Below are 22,312 nucleotides of genomic sequence, written 5' to 3' on the forward strand. Positions count from 1 at the left end.
CTTTGTGCTATTTACTGAGGACTAAAGGTCTTAGGGATATTGATGTTGGAGAGTCAGGACTTGGAAAAATGTTTAAAAGAAGGTGGAGGTAGCAAGAAAAGGTGTGTTTCAATTGAAAGCCTAAACCTAACCCAAGTCATGAGACAAGAACATTATTATAAAAACAGATTAATGATTAACTAGGAAGAAGAAAGAAAGTGCCGATGTTTTGTACATGCATCATGTTGTTGGACTCTGCATTAGACAAATATGACTGGAACTAATTGAAAAATCGGCTATACTGTAATGTAATCTAATACACAGTAATGTAATGAGATGTAATCCAATTGTTCATTGGATTACATGAGTCTTCCTGTGACTGCCATAACAACAGGGCTGTAATCACTGTGAAGCATTTAATCTCATCTTGTTCTGTTTTATTATAGGACTGCATGACGTTGCCGTTGTCATGATGGGCTCGAGACAGATGCTGTCAGTTGAAAATGAGGGTTAAGGGTTGTACTTAAAGCAAGCATGAGTGCAGCACAAAGAAAGTGAGAGTGAATCAAAACTTGAAATGATTTGTTTCAAATATTAACAACTTCAAATGTACAATCACCTCACTCTCACTGTTTCTGAGAAAAAGGTCACAATTCTCATAGGAAGTAACTGTCTGTGATGGTGGGCTCATGCAGATACTCATTATGAATGGACTCAAATCATCTCACTTCCATGCTTTGTATTTCAGATTAACAAGAAGGCCCAAGTAGTTAAGAATTTTTCATAGACACCCTTTCACAGAGTTTATTATGTTTCCCCCAACTCAACAACTCACAAACACATATTTAAAAGAGTCTGGGGACTTTATCCACGGCAAACTAAAAAGTAGCATATATTGATTACTGTTCACTTAATTTGATGTTACTGTCAATAAAATGTTGTCTTCTGTCAGAAATTAACGTAAATAGTGAAAACAGTTGAACAGCTTGAACGGCTTGAATTCTTGCTTCGGCTGAACTTTGGGAATCACTGCTCTACTGATTAATCGACTTCTCTTTTCAGCTATAATTGATAACATCAGGGAGTTCAGCCTGACGTTATAGTTTTTGTTTTAGCTTTTGGTTTACATTTAAATTACTAGTTTTACTGATTCATCTACCTACTTTATCAGTTTTAATATTGTTTGACTTATAGATCAACAAGATTAAATCCTGTGTTTTAGTAGTGGTGTAGCTGTGTTTTGGTTTCAGTCGTTACCAAATCATTGCTTAGGCTTCTCAGTTTCAGCACAGTGTGACTTTGACAGGTTGAAGCTGAAGTTTGGAATTTCTAAATATAAATTAAGTCTTTTATATTCAAGCAATGGAATTGCCAAATAAGTTTACATTTTGAAGTAGATCAGAGTTTTAAAAGTTGCATTTTTCATCAAAATTCATAGAGAGGGGAGTTGCCACGGCAACTGTTTAGAGCTTACGGCAGAGAAACCTAACTGCCACAAAGAGGAGACAAAAGTTTCACATTCCAGCTTTGAATGAAAATAAAAATCTTTGTTTTTTAAGTTGTTTTCTTTGCATTCAAATTCTGTTTGGTTACCACAGAAACAGTGCTGGAGGCAAATGTTGACTGCAAACAAAGATATCAGGAGGAAGATAACAGCAGGAAGAAATATATACAAAGACAACCAAGCGTCATGAACTCCAGGACTGTCCGTGAGAAGCAGCGCTCAAGGTGAGTTTATTTTTATAAGAGTGTGTGACGGCTGCCTGAAACAATCTGAGCAGTCTGTGTTAATCATTTTCTACCTTGCTTGTGTGTGAACAGGCTGCTATCGTTCGTGGAGAACTACAGCACAGCCTACTATGACCTCCAGAAGAAAGACAATGAGCTGGGCGAACTTATAGCAAAGAAAGAGGAGAAAACACAGGTGCGAGGCAGTAGCAGCTAAAACAGACAACAAATCATTGTGTAAGACTGGATGGAAAAAGGTATTTGATGGGTAACTCAGTTATCACTGTAGGCTGTCGTGCCAACGCTATGAGGATTTCTGCCATGCAAAGGTTATGATGCTTTTATGTATGTTGATCCGTCCATAGTCCCACGCTTTTTCGCTCCATGCTCCAACAGTTGAGCAAGCTTGGTACCAGGATGAACCAGGATGTGATAGTGCTCGACTTGTTTCATTTGAAAAAAATTGTTTGGCAAGACGGTTCAGATTTAATGTTGATGGAGGACCTGCACATGTACCTAAACACCCTGACTGTATATGAGCTGTTTTGTTGATTTGGTATCCAAAGACACATTTTGGGCGATGTAACCCGTGGATTACTCTGTTTGGTGGATCCCACCACCGATGTAAAGTCACGATCTTTGCGGCCACATCACATTGAATAGTGTCACATCTTGGGACAATTAACTAACGTTACATCAAGATAAGCAAGCCTAATGTCAGATCACCAACATCAGTCAGGTTTACTTCCTCCTCATTTCTGTGGTAATGTTAAAAAGGTCAAGGCTTCACTTATTTTTGTTGAGAACAGTATGACTTGGCCGCAGTTTGCATCATTCTGTCTTGTTTATTAAACTTTACGTTGTTAAAATATCCTTTTATTCAGGACTGCAGTCCTTGCTTTCTGCTTCTTAGCGCTATGTCGTATCACTACCAGGCAATATAACACTGCAGCACCTGCGTCACCAAAAGCATCTTGTAAAGCATGTCCTAACTAGCAACAGTATCTAAGGGAGTTGGACTGGGCAATCAAATCAACATTTATGAGAGTGAACCCTTTTCGATTTTTCTAATGATTTTGTTTATATATGAATGTCCTTAAAGTCATGAAATATACAAATGAGATGGATTTCTTAGCATTATAAGAAGAATATGATTTTAAATCATAAAGCATTTTAATATCATTTCAATATCTTGTCTGTTTTGATTTGTCTTTTCTGTGTTTTCTGTCTGCATCTGATCCTTTTTCCAAAGGCACAGATCTTAAAGCCATGCTGTTTGAACATGAGAAATTATTAATCAAACAATCATAAATATTCCTAATGTAACTTGTTGACTACTGTGTTTGCCTTGGTGTTGGAGACTTTGCTAAAGCGCATAGAAGAGTTGAACAAGAAAGCTGAGGAAGCGAACGGGTTATGCTCGAGCTATGACATGTTCGTCAAGGTACAGTATGTGGACCATTTCACACATGACTCCTGTATAGACTGGAGATTGTGGAGTTCAGTTTTTCCAACCTCCTGATGTGTAGCATGAAGAAATTAGCCGAGTTGCTGAGAAAACTGAGGAGGAGCGGAAAGAGGGCGCTCAAAAGGACGCGGAGATCAAGAGGCTGAAGGAGGAGTATGTTGAGCTGATGGAGAGGAACCAGGAGCTACAGCGTCAGTTGCAGAGTCACAGAATGTTCAGGGACGTCATGGAGCGGGCAGCCAAGATGCGTAAGGTAAGGCAAGGATTTTTACATGCCGTCACTTTTCGTGATCAAACTTACATAGTTATTGGCCAAAAGAAAGAAAAAAAGAAAGTGTCATCTTTGATTTTTGAGACTCCAGCTGTAATCTTTGTGTGTGTTAAAGTTTGACAGCGCAGAGAGGTTCACGGGTTATTTGGCGAGTCTCCTCCCCCTCAGAGAAAAGCTCTATCAGAGGAACCAGAAGGCAATGGAGCAGGACGCCCAGCAGAGAATGGCCCTTCGGACTCTGGAGGACCGGCATCGTTCGCTGCAGCTGCAGAAGAACAACCATCTTTCCCAGCTCGACAAGGAGCTGAAGGATGCGCTTTTTGAAACTCAAACATGGGTGCCAGACATAATAATATGAGTCACAATCTGGCGTCAGAACACCAGATTGAACACTGCTAAAAGATTGTCCCTGTCCACAGGAAAACAATTGGATCCATATTGTGAAAACAGCTGCAAGGGAAAACCTCTACCTGGGACAGATTAAGATGGCGACCCTCAACCTCTATGATTTGTCATATACCGACGTTAAAGAAGAAGAAGCTGTGGATGTGAATGACACAGAGACGCAGCTGGACAAGGTGTGTGCCCTGACAGTGCAGACATGGACACAAAGCAACAGAGAGCGATCGTCTAACTGTCTCCTACTGTCTCCTTCTTAGATTGTGATGTTCATCCAGGACCACGACGATATATTGAAATGGCACCAGATTTCCGCAGAGAAACAACTTAAGAGGAAAGGAACAGAAAAAGAAAACAAGGCCAAAAACCTATAGCGACGAAGAGAGACTAAGCTCCCATATTGTTTAGTTAAAACTGAATTCACAGTTGCAAATTGCATTGAATTATGATTGTAATGTTTGCTCATTGGTTGTTTTACTGTAAAACTCTAAAGCCCCGGATGTATTCCTCACAACAGCCCCTCTTCGTGTTTAAATGCATAAATATGGCTGAGCCTGTGTAGGTACTGCAATACTTTCAAGGCCGTTTGGACAACCTCCCTTTCTGTCTTGTTCTAGTATTCTATAAACTGTGACTTTCACTGTAGCTGTATGTCAGACTGACCCAGAGCGCCCTGGTGTGAAGCTGACCTTTCAGCTGAAATGGATTGACTCTGTTATTCTCTATTTTACTATTATACAATTGGAAGAGAAAAAAAACTATTCACCTTTTTTAATTTTTGAAGACCTTCCTAAATTTCCCCTGCTTAAACAGACTGGGTTTTTTGTGCTTTGCAACAGTCCTAACTTATAAATTGACTACTTAGCCCAACAATATAGACTTCAGATTACAGTAATCATAGAACCTTAGTGTAGTCAATACATTGGGGAAAGCTATGTACAGGCATTTCTCTATCCTGCAATTTAATGTACTTGCAAAATAATTTGACAGTGCTGTTTGTTGGATATATTCAAATAAGCAGTGAAAGTATGTAATATATAATTATATTGCATTAATATATCGTGTAAAGTAACACACTCACAGGTATCTTAACTAGGTTTAACTGGATAATTAGAACAACTGGGTTGCTTCAAAACACATCATGCTTTTGTGTATGTGTGTGTGTGTATGAGAGAGAATGTGTGTGAAAACACCTTCTATTATCAGTAAATAAGAATTGTCCACTAGCAAAGCACATGCTGACTCACTCTATGCTCCCCACAGTTCACTGCAGCTGATTTTATATTGGATCTACTCTTTAGCTCCCGCAGAGCTGAAGCTTGTTTAAGCTATTTCACAACACTTTAGTAAATGTATTTACCATAATCGATGTTAATTTGTTCTGTCGGACAGCTTTATCTGTGCCTGAATTACTAAAAGAAGCTATACAGTCATAGTAAAGTAAAATGAAATTCAGTTATGCAATTGAGACACGAGCCTTGTATATTCACATGATCCTGTTTGACGTCCCTTTCACTTCACTGATGGAAAGTCATCTTTGACTCTCAAACCATGAGATCAGGGTGTTTGAGGAGTGTTGGACTTGCCCGTGGCACTGAGAGTTCAGGGTGCCTCCGACACTCGATTCAGCGCACTGTGAATCCTTGAACTGACAGCACACAGCAAGTGACTTGACTTTGCTGCCCGCTGATATTAAAGGAATGCCAGTTTTCATCATATAACAAGGACAAGGACAATGGATTTCCGAGCAAACCAGATTATGACAAAAATACCACAGATGTGTATTTTCACACAACAGCTGATCAAGTGTCTCATATCCAGATACAATTAACAGTTAATTAAAACTATTTTCTTTACACTTAATGATATATTATGTATTTACCTTAAAAAACAAAGAAATGTACAGATGTAATTACCTGTGTCTGTATCTGCAGAGACCCTGCCCTTCTCCTCTATTTTCTTATTATTTTGTTGTGTTCGGGAGGTTTTCCCGGCATCATTGATTCTGGAGAAAGATGGTTGACTGTTGAGTCTGAATCTAAGGTCATCACAAATCTTGCTTCATGTGCATCTTCATCCGTTAACCTGATCAGAAATCGGATTGCAATTCATCTTGGTTTTACAAGTCTACGTGCGAATCAGGTCCATGAACAGCACCTGAAGTTATTTTCTAACTGCCTATAAACACCACAAGATTAAGAGCTTAGCACTCAACATATAATTTAACACAAACACATGGATCAATTGTGTTTATGGATGACAAGCTATAGACAAACACTGCCATTGACACATTGGGACAAAGCCAAAGGGGATCCGAGCCCCCAGAGTGCACCAGGCTTTGAAGTTAGTATGATATTGTGGCCAGACCATAATCATCATCATCCTCACGGGAGGCACACTGACCTAAAAACACTTTTACCCCATAGGCTTACATTGTGAAAGAATCAGCAGCAAAAGGGTGAATCATGTTTGAGTGCCACAACCCGTGCAGAATGATCCTTCCTGTCCGACAACATTTAGAAAATCTAAAGGAGCCAATCGAAACATTTCATCCTGAAGTATCTTAGCACAGGGCCAATGGTTTGGTCAGCCAAAGTCTCTGCTGTACATGTACAGTATGCATCTATTAAACATCTGGCTTTGCATTTCAAGCCACCTCCAATCAGATAACATTGAATTTCAAATCCATCTCAAATGCTTTTTAGTTGCATTCATACTTTAAAGTTTTGGTATCCTGCAGCTATCCGACCAGCCCAAACATGAAATTACTAAATCCAAATTGGGTTGAAATGATAGTTTAGATTATACTTTTTTCTGTAAAAAGAATTCATTTCCAGTGCTGTCGATTAAATGTTCTCACAATATATGGATAGGGCATCATATTGTCCAGATTAGTGAAAGATTACGGTGTATCATAAAACCAGCCTGACGCTTCCAGTATGAGATTGGAGTGTTAGCCAGGATTTCAGTTTTGAACGTATGCTTTATGCTTTAGGTCCTTTCACCATCCAGATCTCCTCGACTTATTTTTTCTCTGTATCACACAGCCTCCATGGACGTGAACATTGCCATTCAAATGAAATGACTACTTAAACTAGCTGCATATGTGCGTGATCAAAAACGCAGATCATAAGAGACACTGTAGACAGAATGCAGCTAGAAGCATGCATGTGGTAGGAGACAGTCTTAATACAGTTTGGTTTTGGCTCTGCTGCCTACAGAAGGGCTCATGAGATCGACCTCTGGACCAGAGAGGGAGTAGGTAATAGGTAAGGACAGGTAAAGCATTAAAAATTCAAGGCAGAGATCTGATCTAAGGCTGGGAGCCCACAATAACAAAGAGACATGATTAATGATAGAGCAGGAGGAGATGGTGGGCAGGTGAGGCGGTTCGGCTTGAACTTGTGCTTTATGTCACAGCGCAGTATCTTGGTAGAAAGCCTTTATTCGGCACCTTGAAATTAACGGCATATCAAATTCTAATGTTTAGTGCTAGTGCACAAAGTAGTGTGACTTATATATTTAGTCAAGTGGAAAGTAAAGGGGATAAGGTTGGTATGGTGGGTGTGGACGTACTCAGCCAGTCCAGTCGCCAGAATATAATGTTGGCATTGTACTTTTTTTTGCAAATGATGGATGTGTTAAATGTGTTCTTTACATAAATATGGTGGATGTGTTACACCTCAACGGGAAGTACTGCTAAGTGGGAAACGACTGTTTTCAAGATTTCAACATTTCAACATTTGTCAGCTTGAAAATGCCAGATAGTTTGAAGACAATTTAACAGAGGCAACAGAGCCAGATAAGACATGATCTTTTCCAAATTCAAACAAAATGTGCCTAAACCTAACCAGACCAAAATCGTAGGGTTGTCATAAAAAAAGAAGAAACTTGGTAAAGTTGGTTTGCAGTATATGTACATCAACATTGAAACTGGAGACATATATCTATGTTCCCAAAAAGATATTAGCATTGAAGCGTATCACCAATGGACGAACCAGCCCTGTACTGTCACAGACTGGTCAGGTTAAAGCACCAAAACTCCTTGGTTAGATTGATAGGTTTACTAACGTAAGATTTCACAGAATATTTAGCAGTTATACCTAGATAATTACATTTATCAAAAGCTAACTGCTCTCAACTTACTAGAATGCTTTTGTCAATGAGTTCAGTGATTATCCGCACTGAAGTCACAGCAACATTTTTCAGACATTTTGGGGTGACTCCTCTAAAATGAATTCTAATAAATTCATAACAGATCGCAGCACAGGCACGACTACCAAACTGCTGTGAGATAGCAGATTAATGACCGTTTTCATTACAGAGATTTATTGTATTGTTGTAATATTCCTCAGAGCATTTTATTCTGAAACAAACAGGCTCTCCTCAGCAGAAAACAGAAGGGTCAGTGGACAAAGAAATGCCCATCAGTGTACACACAGCTTCTATCTTTTCATCTGATCCGCTATGCAGTACACACAGCCTGCGAGGAAACACTGCATTAGAAAGAGGAACAAACTACTGGTTCAATCTCTCCTTGCAGCCTCTGTCATTTCCCATGACACACGCTTTGTAATGGATTTTCTCATCTTTGTGCGTGAGGTTATATGATATGTATTCATCTGACTGTGATTGGCACCACGTGGGGCAGGAGGCTACTGCAGAGGTTGCTCATGTGCAAACATAACATGATTCTGCCTGCAACAATCACTATACACCAATCCTTCCTGATACTGCTTTCATTCATGGCAGACCTCAGGCAGCAACTGCAGTCCAACCACATTATATCCTACTGTGTATGTATGTACATATATGCATTTATATATGTGTGTGTGTGTGTGTGTGAAAAGTCATGTCATTCTTGTTACCACCTGAAATACTTCAGGCAAAACGATTAAAATAAATAGGAAATAAGAATACCTTATATATGAAGTCAGAGATTTACTGAGTGAGTTTTATTTATTTGCCAGAATAGCCGACAGGATGGCAAACTGACATTACAGCATCTGATGTGTCACTCCAACACAGGACAGACAATTTGAAACAACATATGCGGTTTATGTTTAACATAAAACTTGTATATATATTGCATATAACTTGTATTAAAAGTATAATCAAGGGTCTTTTGCTTTCCAAAGGCGATGCTTGTAAATATCTCCCATAGCATCCCTTGGGTACCTCCCAAGTCTCATTTTTGATATTTATTTGATCCACTCAGGAACCGGAAGCTGTCTCGTGTGCCATCCTGCAAGCAATCTCTGAAGAAGCTCTTATTTCTGCTCCAAGTAGCGGGTAGGGATCTCTGAGGAGCAATGAGCGAGCATACAGGCAAGCTGACTGATGGTTGCAGGATTGTTGATATTTTCTGTAGAGCGACCATTACTTCCCTTTCTAACGTGCTGCATTTTTAGAGATGAGAAAAAGTATTTAAAGGGGTGAAAATTTGCACAGGTCAGGTCATGTGACTCATAAACAGTAGTCTGTTTCAGTATCAGTGGTTCACTCTTAAACTCTTAAAATAATCATATGCACGGTCTTACAACATATTTAGTTTTTTCAAATATGTTTTGTTCGGAATCAAATTCTTTATGGTCACAGTTCATTTTGTAGTGTGTCAACTTGGTAAGAACAACACTGATGATGAATTTGCAACAAATGATTCTGACTCTGCCCATATATGGGCATATGCAATAAGGAGGGCCAGGTCAGCTTCTGCACAATTTGCGCTGCTGACAATTTTGCATTTGTGGCTGCTGGCCGTTCGATATGCAACCACATAAAAAGCTCTGGGGCTATTTTCATCATTAGGCAATTATATTTAATTTCTATTTTATTTTTAAGGCACAAAGATCCGGGGCTATTCCCAAAACATCCGGGGCTATAGCCTCGCATGCCTCGGTCTAACGACGCGCCTGACCACAGGAATTGGCTATGTGACAATTCAAGTTCAAAAGACTTGAAAGTTGAAATGCACATTGAAAAGACTGTGACAGTGTCTGTTTCTTTATATGAAAGTGAAATTCTTCTGTTAAAGGGAATATGGCAAACCTGATGAGAGAAGCACTCCAGAAGCCTTTCTAATGTCAGAGACACAGAAAGCATGTAGGAAGAAGAGAACTAAGATATTCTTCTTCATCATCTGGTTTCATGGTTTTCATCGCCGCTGAAATAACTAATTTAGAGGCATGACTGAAAGATATATATTTATACTGCGAAAATGTGTCGACTGAGTAGAGTATGTATGTTCACAGCACATGTCGTCTTGGATTATCTCTGCATAGTTTTTTGTGCTGAGAATGAAACAGTCTTATCAATTGAGCATCTGGCACAAATGAACACAGGCTCGATATAACATTTAATATGAAGCTAAACATATAATCAAGCTGTTTTATGAAGCAGGAACCTTACTATTAACTCCTCTGGTTACATCTTTTGGCTGGTGGCTCGTATTCATTTCCCATCTCTGACCATGTGACTGCAGCTGCCCTGTATGGATGTTATCTCTGTGGAAGCTGCATTTGGAGGTTTTTATGTGAGTTTCTTTGGAGGGAGAGGGATGCCTCGGGCAAAGGGAGATAAGGGAAATACATTTGGGTTCACTCATTCTGATGAAAGCATAATTGAGTCCATTGGAGGCTTTTAGTGGGCTCAGATACAACCGCGATGCCTGCAGACGTCTGTGTAAAATTACATTTGCCTGAGAGCTGGAAGAGCAGTCAGCGCAGCTCGTACCTCAGACAGGCAGGGTGAATTAGTATTTGCATAATAATAACGCTTAGCTTCTGTTGACCTGCACTGAGGACTAAATGTGTGGGGTTTAGCAATCAGTGCAACTCAGTGTTATGCAAATTGTCGCATTGTGTTTCGAAGTGTTTGCTGTGGCTGTTCAGAAGAACAACACAGAGAACACTTTAATCCGAGCAGAGCTGGATGTGTATTTAGTATCACCCCACAAGACCACCATCAAAGAAATCATAAAGACACAAAAAAAATGAGAGATAACCGAACAGAAAATCCACACATACACAAACATATGGCACCGATGCCTCATTGGTTTACTGTAAATGTCATAAAAGCATTTGTGATGATCAGATGTCCTTTCCCCCTCACCTGCTTCTGCCCTGTGTGTGTCCGTGTGTGTGGCAGCAGCGGCAGCAGAGTGGCACACCTGTCGTTGATCAACTCATCACCCTCCAGCTATATAACCCCCGTCTCTCCACCACTTCAGCGCCAGATTAATACTACCTGTATGGCGATATGTAATGCTGCTCTGTGGGTTTGCCTGATTATTTAAGTATCTTGTATTATGTGTTTTTCCTTTGTGCTTATGCCTGTGTCTTGCTGGTTCCTGCAGAAACCTCGGGTGCTGTTCTGCTCTGCTTCCTGCTTGCTGGCTCTCCTGAGTACCTCCGCACCAGCCCAGCAAACCCTGTCAGCCTGTCCACCTGCCAGCCTGGTTCACGATTCCGTGTTGCCGGGGATCATCATTGCAAAATAAAGCGTTTGCTTTCTGAACTATTCTGTCTCTGTTCTTTGCATTTGGGTCCAAAGAAAACCGAGGCCTGCAGTGAGTCAAGGAGGGAATCGGAATGAGAATCCGACAGACTGAGATCACAAAAGAGCATCGTCACACCCTGACTGGCTATAAGGGGAACACCCCAAACTGCTTTCATCATTAATCTGGAGCAAGTCTCCACACCTGCACACAGGTGATCTGAATCCACTGCAATCAGTCCAAAGGGATTCAGTGAAACTACAAAAATAGCAAGAATCACAAGGATACATTTTGTAAGTGCCAAGGACAGACAAAACACTCTTGCTGGGGTGTGTGTAGCATTTTGCCCATCAGCAACTTCTTATATTATCATTTTCATTATTAAAATCGGTATGATTCCAAAAATGTCTATCACGCTGTATGACCACTATAAAAAACTGAACTGAATTAAACTGAACTATAATTTAATATTCAACTATTTGATTTATTATAGTCACAATCACCACATTGGGTGCAACTTGCAAACTCTTACTGAAGCCAGTTGAGTAAAGCCGTCGGTGTCATTCTTTGTTTCTTTCAGTGACATAAACTGTCCAATTCTGATATAACTGATACTATAGCAGCTACACTAACCTCTTGAGGAGCCACCATTGTTGTTTGGTAGAACCACTGTTGCTGTGTCTCAATTCAGGGGCTGCGTCCTTCGGAGGCCGCATTTAAAGGCCGATTACATCACAATGCCGCCCGAAGGCTGTCCCAGTTTGAAGGCTCCTTCAAATGCATCCCCACAAATGCCCTCATTTCGGAGGATGCACGGCTACTATCCTTTGTGGCCTCACATGTCCCAAGATTCTTTGCACGCCCAAAAAAAGAAGAAAGGAAGAAAGAAAATGGTGACATCGCGTAGCATAGATCGTCACTTTCGCAGGCCTGGGCGGCAGAAATCGCGACGTAAGGGTAAGGGCGGGATCATCTGGTGACACAATCAGGAAATGCTCCAAAGGCTAAACCGTCCCATTTAACGCCTGTTGACACAGCCTTCGAAGGTCTCTCTGAAGGATGCAGACCCTGAATTGAGACACAGCATTTGTGTTCCACCACAAGCTCTTTGCTTTAAGCAGATCACATGATCACATGATCTGACAAATCCAGCTTCCTTGCAAAGTAACTATGTCCACACATTCATCCATTCTTATTTAGTTTACTGATCAAGTCCCTTCTGAAGGTATACAATTATTATAATATTGCAAAATGTAATTGTAAGTTCCAAGGGGAACTAAGGACGCTTTATTGAAATGCACAGCAGGGCTAAATAAAGGATGAAGATGTTACTGAGTTGACCAAAGACCAAAACACCCTCTTTAGGTTCCTCTTTACATCATTACATGTAGCTTATTAGTTCATGTATTACATGTTTTGTGTTATAGTTATTCCTCATCCATAATTTGCACTAGACTAATTCTGAAATAAATCTCTACTATCAAAGAGACGTGACACAACTGCAAAAACTTCTAAAAGATATCAACAAACAGGCTACAAATATCATGTTTAGAAGCTATGACAATATTCATCTCCATGGGAACCTCCTCGTATGTCACTTTCTAGTAGAGCCGATGGGCAAAAACACTGAAAATCCTTTTTACAAATATGCGTCACTACCCTTGTGATAAAATTGGATGCTTGTCTCGGCTTGCTTGAAAAGTGAAGCTCTTTCAATATTTGCATGAAAAGCTTTTGAATTAATGCACTGATTTTAATTAAAGATGATGTTTGTATCAGTGCAGAAGATTTTCTTCAGTGGCAATATGTCGCAACAAAACCCCACTGTTTAATGAAGCATCATTGTTTAACATGAGGAAAGAGCTGCCTTTTATGTAAAAACGAAGGTAGTGGACACAGCTGTCAGGCTCTCCATCGCATTTATCTCCAATATTCTCACACACATCACTTTATTATACTGATAGCATCTGCAGGATGATGCTTACATATTTTGAGAGGGTAAAAATATTGCATCTTTTTTAATGAAAAGAGAAATCATGTTAGAAGTTTGCGAGATGCTACCCGAAGACCTTGTACTATAGAAGACTTATAGTAATAAGCTTGTACCACAGTCTCAAAGATCAAACAGGCTAAACCTGGCAGGACCAACAGATTAATGCAGCTCATTATTGTTCCTGTACTTCACGGAAACCCCATCAGTGTCAAATGTTTACAATGTGAGGCTGCAGGTAACAGATGTTACAGATGTTTGGGTGCTGTTGACAGAAGGTAATAACCAACCTGGTACAAGTCACGTACCAGCACCACAGTCGCGTTTAGATACCGCTGTGATCAGCTGTTTCCTGGTTTTAAAACTCCCTGGCTGTGGGTCGCACAACAGTGCAGGTCAACCACACCTTTGCCCATCTCACACAATTGCCGGCACATCGACAGCTCGGATTTACATAGCATTGGAGGTGGAAATAAGTGTACCCTCCGAGGCGTCAAATTGGCGGACCAAAACAGACCCCCAATATACCGCCCTCTGTCTAAATCCGCGGACCTAGCCACAAAAAGGACAGCCAAATTGGCGGCTTCCTGCCCAGTATAAAAAACAGCTACTGAGAGATGCGGCTCCAGCAGATCTAAATGCAGTCCAGATGAGGGATGTTACTCCTGCATGATACAAGTCTGAGAGGAGAAAGCAGAAGATGTGCTTTCATGTTCAGTACATGATGGAGCTTTACGAAGCATTTACTGTGGTTGGACTGGTTGTCTCTGTGCTGCTAGTCAATGATAAAACTGGTATTAATCGATATTGTACTTTATGTTACTATAGATACGGTTTCGTGTTGTTTTGTTTTGGCAACAAACATCACATGGCAAGACCAAAATAACAAATGCAATGAGGAAGTATACAAGTCACTCAGCCCCAAGCCCATTCGTTCCTACAGAAGTGAACATAAAATCCAGTCAGAAATTAAGTGTCGTATTTGTAAAAACGCTTTAATTTCCTAAAACAGCTACATTTTTTTTAAATCACTCACACACAGATCAATGAAAATCACCAATTTTACACATAATGTGTTTACAGGTTTTGGACAGTACTACTGCAAAAATGAAAACAGGAGGATAAAGCATTGTGTGGCTCCAGAGGAAAATGCTTGTAATCTGATAAATCGCAGTAGTTGGTGGAGTAACCCTTTAATATTGCATCTTTGGGGGGACTATTTTCAGTGGTGAATAAATACGCATTTGGTGCTCTAGCAAGCCTTCACAGCCTTTCAAGTGCTACCATATACAAAACAATAAAAAAGATTTCATACAAACAGATTTTAGAAAGAAGGTGACATTATTATGAGCAGCTGTTATATGATCTAATATAAATCCCTGATTCACTTATTCATTATGCTGCGACGTATGTTGTATATCATGTAACTGACCCTGTAATATATAATTTTCACCTTATTTTGCCCTGCTGACTTTTCCAATTAATAAATTCAATGTATGACACGACACATCCATTGCACCTCGAGTCATAAAAGCTGCAGTATTCGCAGCCGTCTATCCTTCTACTGTTTTCAGTTTTTATGTTTTATCTCATGTGGTCTCTCTCTCTCTTCATTTCAGCACTAATGGAATATATTAGCCAGCCCGACAAAGCATCTATTCAATTTGTTCATATTGTAAAGAACATTAAAATCCTATTCAGAATGCCCACTCAGAGTGCTGTCGGCAGTATTACCTTTTCTATCTGTAAAAAGATATGAAAAAAACACTTCAAGGTCGTAAGCAAACCACTGGAGTGTAAATAATTTCTGGACGAGCTCCCATGAGACAGTGCTCTCTATGACTCTGGAGATACTGCATTAGTCCTGGTGTACTAATGAGTGAAAGTTGAAAATAGGTTATTAAATTCCCGCCTCTGTCTTTAAAAAAAAAAAAAAATGGATGGCATTTATTTCACTGCGACACCGAATCATTTTCACTTGCCTCAACAGCACATCTCTCTCACTTATTTCAGTGTATGCTCTGGTAACGACAGCGACCTTCACAGCGAGCTGGGAGTCACGGTGAGAGAGTTTCGCCCTCATTAGCAGCCCGCACTCGCTGTCTGCCGGTCATCTCACCGGGAAAAAAAAAAAAAACACAAGCACGGGAAGACACATCCTCCGGGGCGGCTCGGGTGAGACCGACCCTGCACGCTTCCTCCGTCCCCAAATTCGTCCTTGTCTATTCCTCCGATGCTGAGGAGGGACAAAAAATGTCAGCAACGCAAGGTGCCAGACGGGCCCTTGCCTTCTCTGTGGGTTCTGCTACTATTTTCTGCTCATTAGGAGGTATAACACGATTTCACCCTTCTGTCCAAATCAAATAAAGGCTGTGTGATGATAGCCTAGGTGACCTTAAGGCTCCTAATGAATCTGTCAGGACTGAATTCCTGCCGCCCCCCTCTCTCTCTCTCTCTCTCTGTGTGTCTGACAGGATTTGTGTGGTCTTGGTAGACGTCCTGTGGAATGTTATGTGTGCCGACTTGTTGATGAGGAGTAGAACGTTTCAATGTGTATGGAGAGGTAGAGCCCAAATAACATCATCGATCAAATAACATCTACGGGTTCTCATCAAACACAGCACTGGAATTTCGGCCACTTGGGGTCTCGGTCAAAATAAAACTAAAGATGGAAGTGACATGGGTTCGTGGGAGCTGTTGCCTTCAGTGTTACACAACCAATCTATGGGAGTCATGCCAAGATGAAGTCTGAACAAATAAGTCTTGAGTCTTTTTTGGAGGATGGAGTCTAGACATGAGGTGTGAGACTGGTTGGGGTTGGGCTAAGAATATCAGGATAAGCCAATCAGAGGCAAAACAAAAGGTTGGGTCATTGACTTGTAGTGATCAGATCTCATGTACATCACTGGGATGAAAAGACACATTTTTTTTTGCATAAAGACGAAAATAACTTAATGAAATAGCATTTCATAAAGTTTATTTACGTGCTCAACAACTCACACAATTTTGCGATTTGCATCCATTACATGTAATTTGTGTTAATGTCACTGTTAAATCGGATTCATGACCAGAAACATTATTAGAAAGGAGACAAACCACTGATGGCATTCTGAATAGAAGTGTCCGTAACGCCAGAGATGTAGGTTGTATGACACATTTCTCACAGGAACACGTATGTTTGGTCCAACTTTGAGCCGTATATGAAGTCATGTTTGAGTTTTGGTAAAATACGATCATCAGCTCTGACATTTTGTCAAACATGCTGCATTCAGCCGTCTAGAAAGTTAAAACACTGCAACATGTTTAGTTTTTACTTTGAAGCCCTTTGTTTTGCTGGAGGCTGTGGATTTTATTGTACCTCAAACCCACTCACTGCTCCCATGATGCGTCTCTGTGGTTTTGCTATGTATTGAGGTCATGTTGTCTGCCTGAATCTCAGGATGCGGTTGCTCATATCCAGATTGTAATGTTCTGTAAATGGAAAAAGTCAGAGAAAACGACTGTTGTTCATCAAACCCCTGCTTACTTTTCAAGCTCTACATAATTTGTTTAACATAATGTGCCCATTTATCGTCTGCACATTGTGTTTCTGTTCCAGTCTCTCATATTTCAGGAGGGAGATTGGTCTGACAAACGCAGTGATGAGGAAGCAGAACCGGAGTGAACAAAATTCTTCTTATTACTAATATTATCTGCAAGGTGATACTGCGATTGCTGCTCTGTTCATCAGATGTCTGCACTCCTAAATGTCAAGCTCGCAGGTGTTAGTGCATTCACACCTTTGGAAAATAATGCACTATCCACTTCTGTTATGTTGCTGTTATGTCCCTCATGCATCAAATCCTCTCCATGGACCAAGATCTGTATTTTAGTCTTGGAAAAGGAATTGTTACTGCTTTCTGATCTATTTGAGGGCTGCCGATAATTGGAATTGGCATGGTTTTCTATTAATTAAATGTTGGATCAGGCTGTAAACATGCCCACAAACAGCAACTGATGATACAACAACACAACTTTTGAGAAAAGTCTGTGATGAGTTTGGAAATTTCTCCCAAACTTGGTGTAATGAGATAAAAATTAAACATTTCAGATTTTCCCTCACACACCTGTGGCCCACACAAAGTTCCCCGGCAGCCCACACAAGCTGGCGTTAAATATTAATCATTTCTATTAATGCAATATGAGGGCATAGCATGCAAACAAAGGCAAACCGCCACTGTGATCCAGATTGATCATTTTAATTAAACTGGCTTGGGGACAAAGGCACACCATTGCATTATGGGGTAGCTGGTTATTCGTTATCTGTGCGGAAAGCTTTCTCCAGGCCTTTTAACTGCTGAAACTGACTGCAGCTTTTTCACAAGCTGCCTTTTTTATAACGCCACAACACACACGTTCAGAGTGTGGGGGTCTAGGAGAGAACACATTTACATATTTAGTAGGTGTTCAATCATTGTTGTATTTGTATTTCTATTCCCCTTGAAATCACATTTAAAATTCCTAAAAAGTTTCCACAATGTTTGCGAGTTTTCCTCAGGAAGACTATTTCTGTCTTCTTCTGGAAATCAGCCAAAATGAGTCAGCCCTGATCAAACATTTTATTTTTACCATCAGTGGCCCCACATCCAACTGAGATTGACTGCAGAGCAGCGACAGCCTCTTTGGTTTCACGCTGGCATGAATGAGGAGCGGAGGAAGGTTTCCTACAATCAAGAAGTTAAAAAAACAGAGCCTGACACCTCCTCAGAGCTCTGATCCCAGGTCTGATTGCCTTTGATCATTTTTATTCAGCTGTTGAAGAAAATCTGCCACTTGCTTGTCAGAGAGGGGATAACTTATTTCCTTTAGTTTTCTGCAAACTTGTACAAGCTAGAGAGCCAGAAATAGTGGCACAGAAGCATCTGCGATCTAATGGAATATATGTCTGCTCTCATGACCACACAGCTATGTGAAGCAGCAACGTATCCCTTTGCTATACCCATGTGTGTGTCTGGAGAAGGAAATCAATTTCTCTTTCAGTTAGTGCATATAGATATAGCTTCGAATACTACGTTTAAATCCTGCTCCTGACAGGCCAGAGGAGTGATCCCCAGCATGGATAAAGTAGTTTAAATGTTGTTAACAGTGTGGTAAAAATACATCACTGTAAAACAACAAAACCAAATGTAATAGCCTAGAGTTTTCTACCATTGTAAGAATAGGAGGAGCTTCTACAGAACTTTTGTTCTGAGATTCTCATGCCGTTTCTCCAAATGAGGTCTGGGAGACTCTCGCTTCATCCTGTACAGCTGTTCATTTTGTTCATTTTGCTCTGCGAGCTTGACTCTTCAGTTCCTGAAGTGTTTCCCTTCAGAAGATGAGACATCTGATCCGCGGTGACACAGCGACAGTGCCTTGGTGAACTCGGAGTGAACCGTCTGTCAGCGAAAATCTTCAGCAGCATCCGAGATATGAAATATGAAACTCTCTGAGCACTGCAATATTAATACGGTGGCACTTTTACAGCAGAGGGTATTTTAGCCACGGTTGAGAAAGGTTAACATTGTCCATTTAAATTTTTACACTGAGAGCAACAGGGCTATTAAAAAGTAGAAGTGGATTTTTAGAGATCACAGAAAGGTTCAACTGAAGGGAATAAAGAATCACCAAACTCTACTTCTTAAAGCAATTTGGACAATAACTACACTTACTTGCAGAGAATTGAGGTCTTTCAGTGCTACAATATCTTTTTGGCACTTCATTTACTTTGTGACCCGCATTACAAGCAACTAATATTCAGTGCAAAAGGTCAGAGCTGAAGTGCCTTAACCAGTGGTGCTGCGACAGTCTGCTGGGGCCCTAGGCCAAAAAAAAAACCCGGGGACCTTCAACCAGCATTCATCACCATTATTTTATAAATAATCTGACATCAAAACATTTTTAAGAAAACTCAAAATGTTTTTATTTCACTAGAATTTTCAAAATATACATATAAATGACAATAAAACCAGAACAATAAATGACTCTCCTCTCCCGTTCTGTCCCTCTCCTCTCCTCTCCTCTCTCCAGGTCTGTCCCTCTCCTCTCCTCCTCTCTCCCAGTCTGTCCCTCTCTTCTCCTCTCCTCTCTCCAGGTCTGTCCCTCTCCTCTCCTCCTCTCTCCCAGTCTGTCCCTCTCTTCTCCTCTCCTCTCTCTGAAAGACAAATGTAAGACAAGTGGAGATGTAGTTAGAAAACCTCATTTAGTCATCAATACATGAATTGTAATAATTACATAAAATAAATTGATATTTGCCTTTTCCATTTTCCTCCTCTCCAGGTCTCTCCTCCTCTCATCTCCAAGTCTCTCCTCATCTTTTCTCTCCTCTCCTGTCTTGACGGAACTGATATGACAAAAAACCCCAACAAAAAACAAAAAAGCAGGGCAGATATTGTGATAAAGAATATTTTGAGGGCATGGCATAAAGAAAGGTTAACAATTAAAGTGGAATTATGTACTTACAGTTTTCATTATCAGCATTTGGAGGAGGCTCTTCATCCTTCTCTTTTGCTCCTGTCAAAAACTTAAATAATGATCCTGAGGAGAGATAACAAAGTGATATAGTATATGATCCTTGTTATAGGAGCATTTTAATAAAGTCAATTAAAAATGATTTCACATTATAGAATTAGTTATAGTTTTAGTATAGTATTCATAGCTAGGGTTGCAATGGTGTGAGATGTTCACAGTACAATAAGGTTAACCCTCGCAGAAAGAAATCACGGTATATGGTATTACACAATTTTTATTATCATTATTATCAGTTACAATGACCCTTTAAAGAATGAAAACATAAGGGTTTTTTCGTTAAACACACAAAATATGTCCTGATAGACAACTTGAAACCATTTTTCTCTGTCTGGTTACATTTTTAATTTGATAAAACTAATAGTGTAGAATTCAATACCATAGATAAGCAAATGTATGTACGGTACAAGTTTACATTTCTGCTTGCTACCTAGCTTAGCTAGGTTTAGCTAGCAAGTGACTCAGAAAGTTCGTTAGCTAACTAGCATTAACTGACATGTTGGAACAGGCTAACAAAGTCGAGCTCGGTAACGGCCGCTGGCGCTGGTCACTCACGGCGGACGCGGTCACGGCCAGCAGACAGTCGGCTGGCCGTGACCGCGTCCATGTCCGCTAGCTAGGCATGTCCGCTAACGTTAGCTAGGTTACGTAAACGAATAAACGCCATTAACATTTAGTCTAACTAACGCTACTTTGGCTGAAGTTACCAGCACTCAGTTATTTAACGTTACTGACACTTAATCGTCATTATCTGCTCCACACTTACCACTGTCTTGCTTTCTTTTTTCTTCTTTCTCGTTTTTTCTCTTTCATTTTTCGTGCCCCGAGAGATAACTCCTCTTCCTCTTTCTTCGTGGACGGCAACTTCGATTACTGACGTTAATGTCAACGTACGCGTGTCATCCAAATTAGACGGGGATGAGGTGGGGCTCCTTCAGGGAGGTTTCCTACTGACATGTCATTGTAAATCGTGTTTTGGGAATGGAGTGGGGGCCCCAGTCTACAAGCATAGACTGTATTATTTATCATTGTATATATATTGTTGTGGGGTATAGCTTGTCAGACTTCGGGGGCCCCCTATCGGCCGGGGCCCGCAAGCAGTTGCCTGCCTTGCCTGTTCACAAGCTGCGCCTCTGGCCTTAACTATAGTCTGAATGGCCTTCACATGAGAATTAAAATGATATAAATATGAACACCTGGATTACAGATCTGGTCAAAAGTTTAGCCACCATTAAACAAACCCCATTCACTGTAACTCTGTAATAAACATATTTAAATAGAACCCTAACTTTGCCTTCTTTGTGTCTACTTTTATTTTCATCACTCCTAATAAAACATTCATGTACTTTGAATACCTTCCTCACACACAATCCAACGCATTTGTGCTATTTGGGTTAATTTCTTTCTTAAGCCACGGGTGTTACAACCACTGCCAGGAAATGGCACCAGAGAAACAGTGTGAACTTTCATTGAATCATGAAATTCTGGCAGAAATAGCCACTTGGCTGACACTGGCACATTTATAAGACTGTTGATTAATGTGTGCTGTCATTGTAAATAAATTAACAAACTAATGAGTCATAGGAGAGAGCAGTAATGAGGGACAAGGGACAGTTTTTCATCATTAGCTGCAAGTCAGCGACATTAGAAAAATGATTTAGAAACATTGACCAACACTTTCATCACATCTGCAAAAATAGGTTTTATTTCCATAATCATTTACTGTTGTAGAAGTTGCAGTCTGTGAGATTCAGCAGAAACAATATACTCTTAAGAATTTGTGCAGCTTTCCAGATTTCTTTTAGCCTTCCATCACCACTATTCTACGTTTCTTTGCTTATTTTTCCTTTCTAACTTTCTCTTTTTGGGAACTTCCTCAGAAATTAAGCAGCAGCATCTTTTGGATATACCAATGGCTGTTTGTTTTTCCACTTTCCTTTAAATTGTTCCCCTACAGGTTCATCCTCAAATGTAACCTGCAATATTTTCAGGAATGTCTTTTTTTTTTTTTTTTTTTTTGAGAATGCCATGATTTTATTCGAATATATTAATTTTATGTACGCATTTTGGAGTAAAATTACACTTGTGACTATACAGAGTGTGTGTCACTTTTTTTCTAGCTCCATTTATGGTATGGCATATGATATGTCCCCAGTGGATATTGGAGATTGTCATGTAGTAAATTGATATTTGGTATTTTTTTCTTTGTATTGCATGTGGGAAATGTGACTGGTTGCTGATGTTCAGCCACTCGTTAGTTCCCACAAAGCACACTGATTTCTTCAGGGGAAATCTTCTCTCCTCTCAGACTTTTAGGAATACACTTCAAAGTCTGAATCCATACAAACAAACACTGGGACCAGGCCATTGTTGGCAAACCAGAAAAGTGAGACATGTTGGTTGTCAGCAGGAGCCATCAGTTATCATGGTACAGAC

General features: G+C 40.2%; 1 protein-coding gene across 1 annotated transcript; it reads left to right on the forward strand.

The window, feature by feature from the left end:
- Positions 1-1,553: 1,553 nt before the first annotated feature.
- LOC115568456 (cilia- and flagella-associated protein 73-like) lies at positions 1,554-4,490 on the forward strand. Its single transcript, XM_030395745.1, has 7 exons — positions 1,554-1,707; positions 1,801-1,903; positions 3,068-3,151; positions 3,237-3,428; positions 3,562-3,783; positions 3,866-4,024; positions 4,106-4,490. Exons 1-7 carry the CDS (start codon positions 1,670-1,672, stop codon positions 4,217-4,219), a joined length of 912 nt encoding a protein of 303 aa, XP_030251605.1. The 5' UTR covers positions 1,554-1,669; the 3' UTR covers positions 4,220-4,490.
- Positions 4,491-22,312: the final 17,822 nt, after the last annotated feature.

The sequence above is a fragment of the Sparus aurata genome, chromosome 18 (assembly GCF_900880675.1).
Source record: "Sparus aurata chromosome 18, fSpaAur1.1, whole genome shotgun sequence".
Taxonomy (NCBI): domain Eukaryota; kingdom Metazoa; phylum Chordata; class Actinopteri; order Spariformes; family Sparidae; genus Sparus; species Sparus aurata.

What these genes read in the sequence shown, in the direction of transcription:
- LOC115568456 (XM_030395745.1), top strand. Translation starts at nt 1,670, where the DNA reads ATGAACTCCAGGACTGTCCGTGAGAAGCAGCGCTCAAG. An exon ending in CGTGAGAAGCAGCGCTCAAG is followed by an intron (nt 1,708 to 1,800) that starts GTGAGTTTATTT and finishes GTGTGTGAACAG; the next exon opens with GCTGCTATCGTTCGTGGAGA. An exon ending in GGGCAGCCAAGATGCGTAAG is followed by an intron (nt 3,429 to 3,561) that starts GTAAGGCAAGGA and finishes TGTGTGTTAAAG; the next exon opens with TTTGACAGCGCAGAGAGGTT.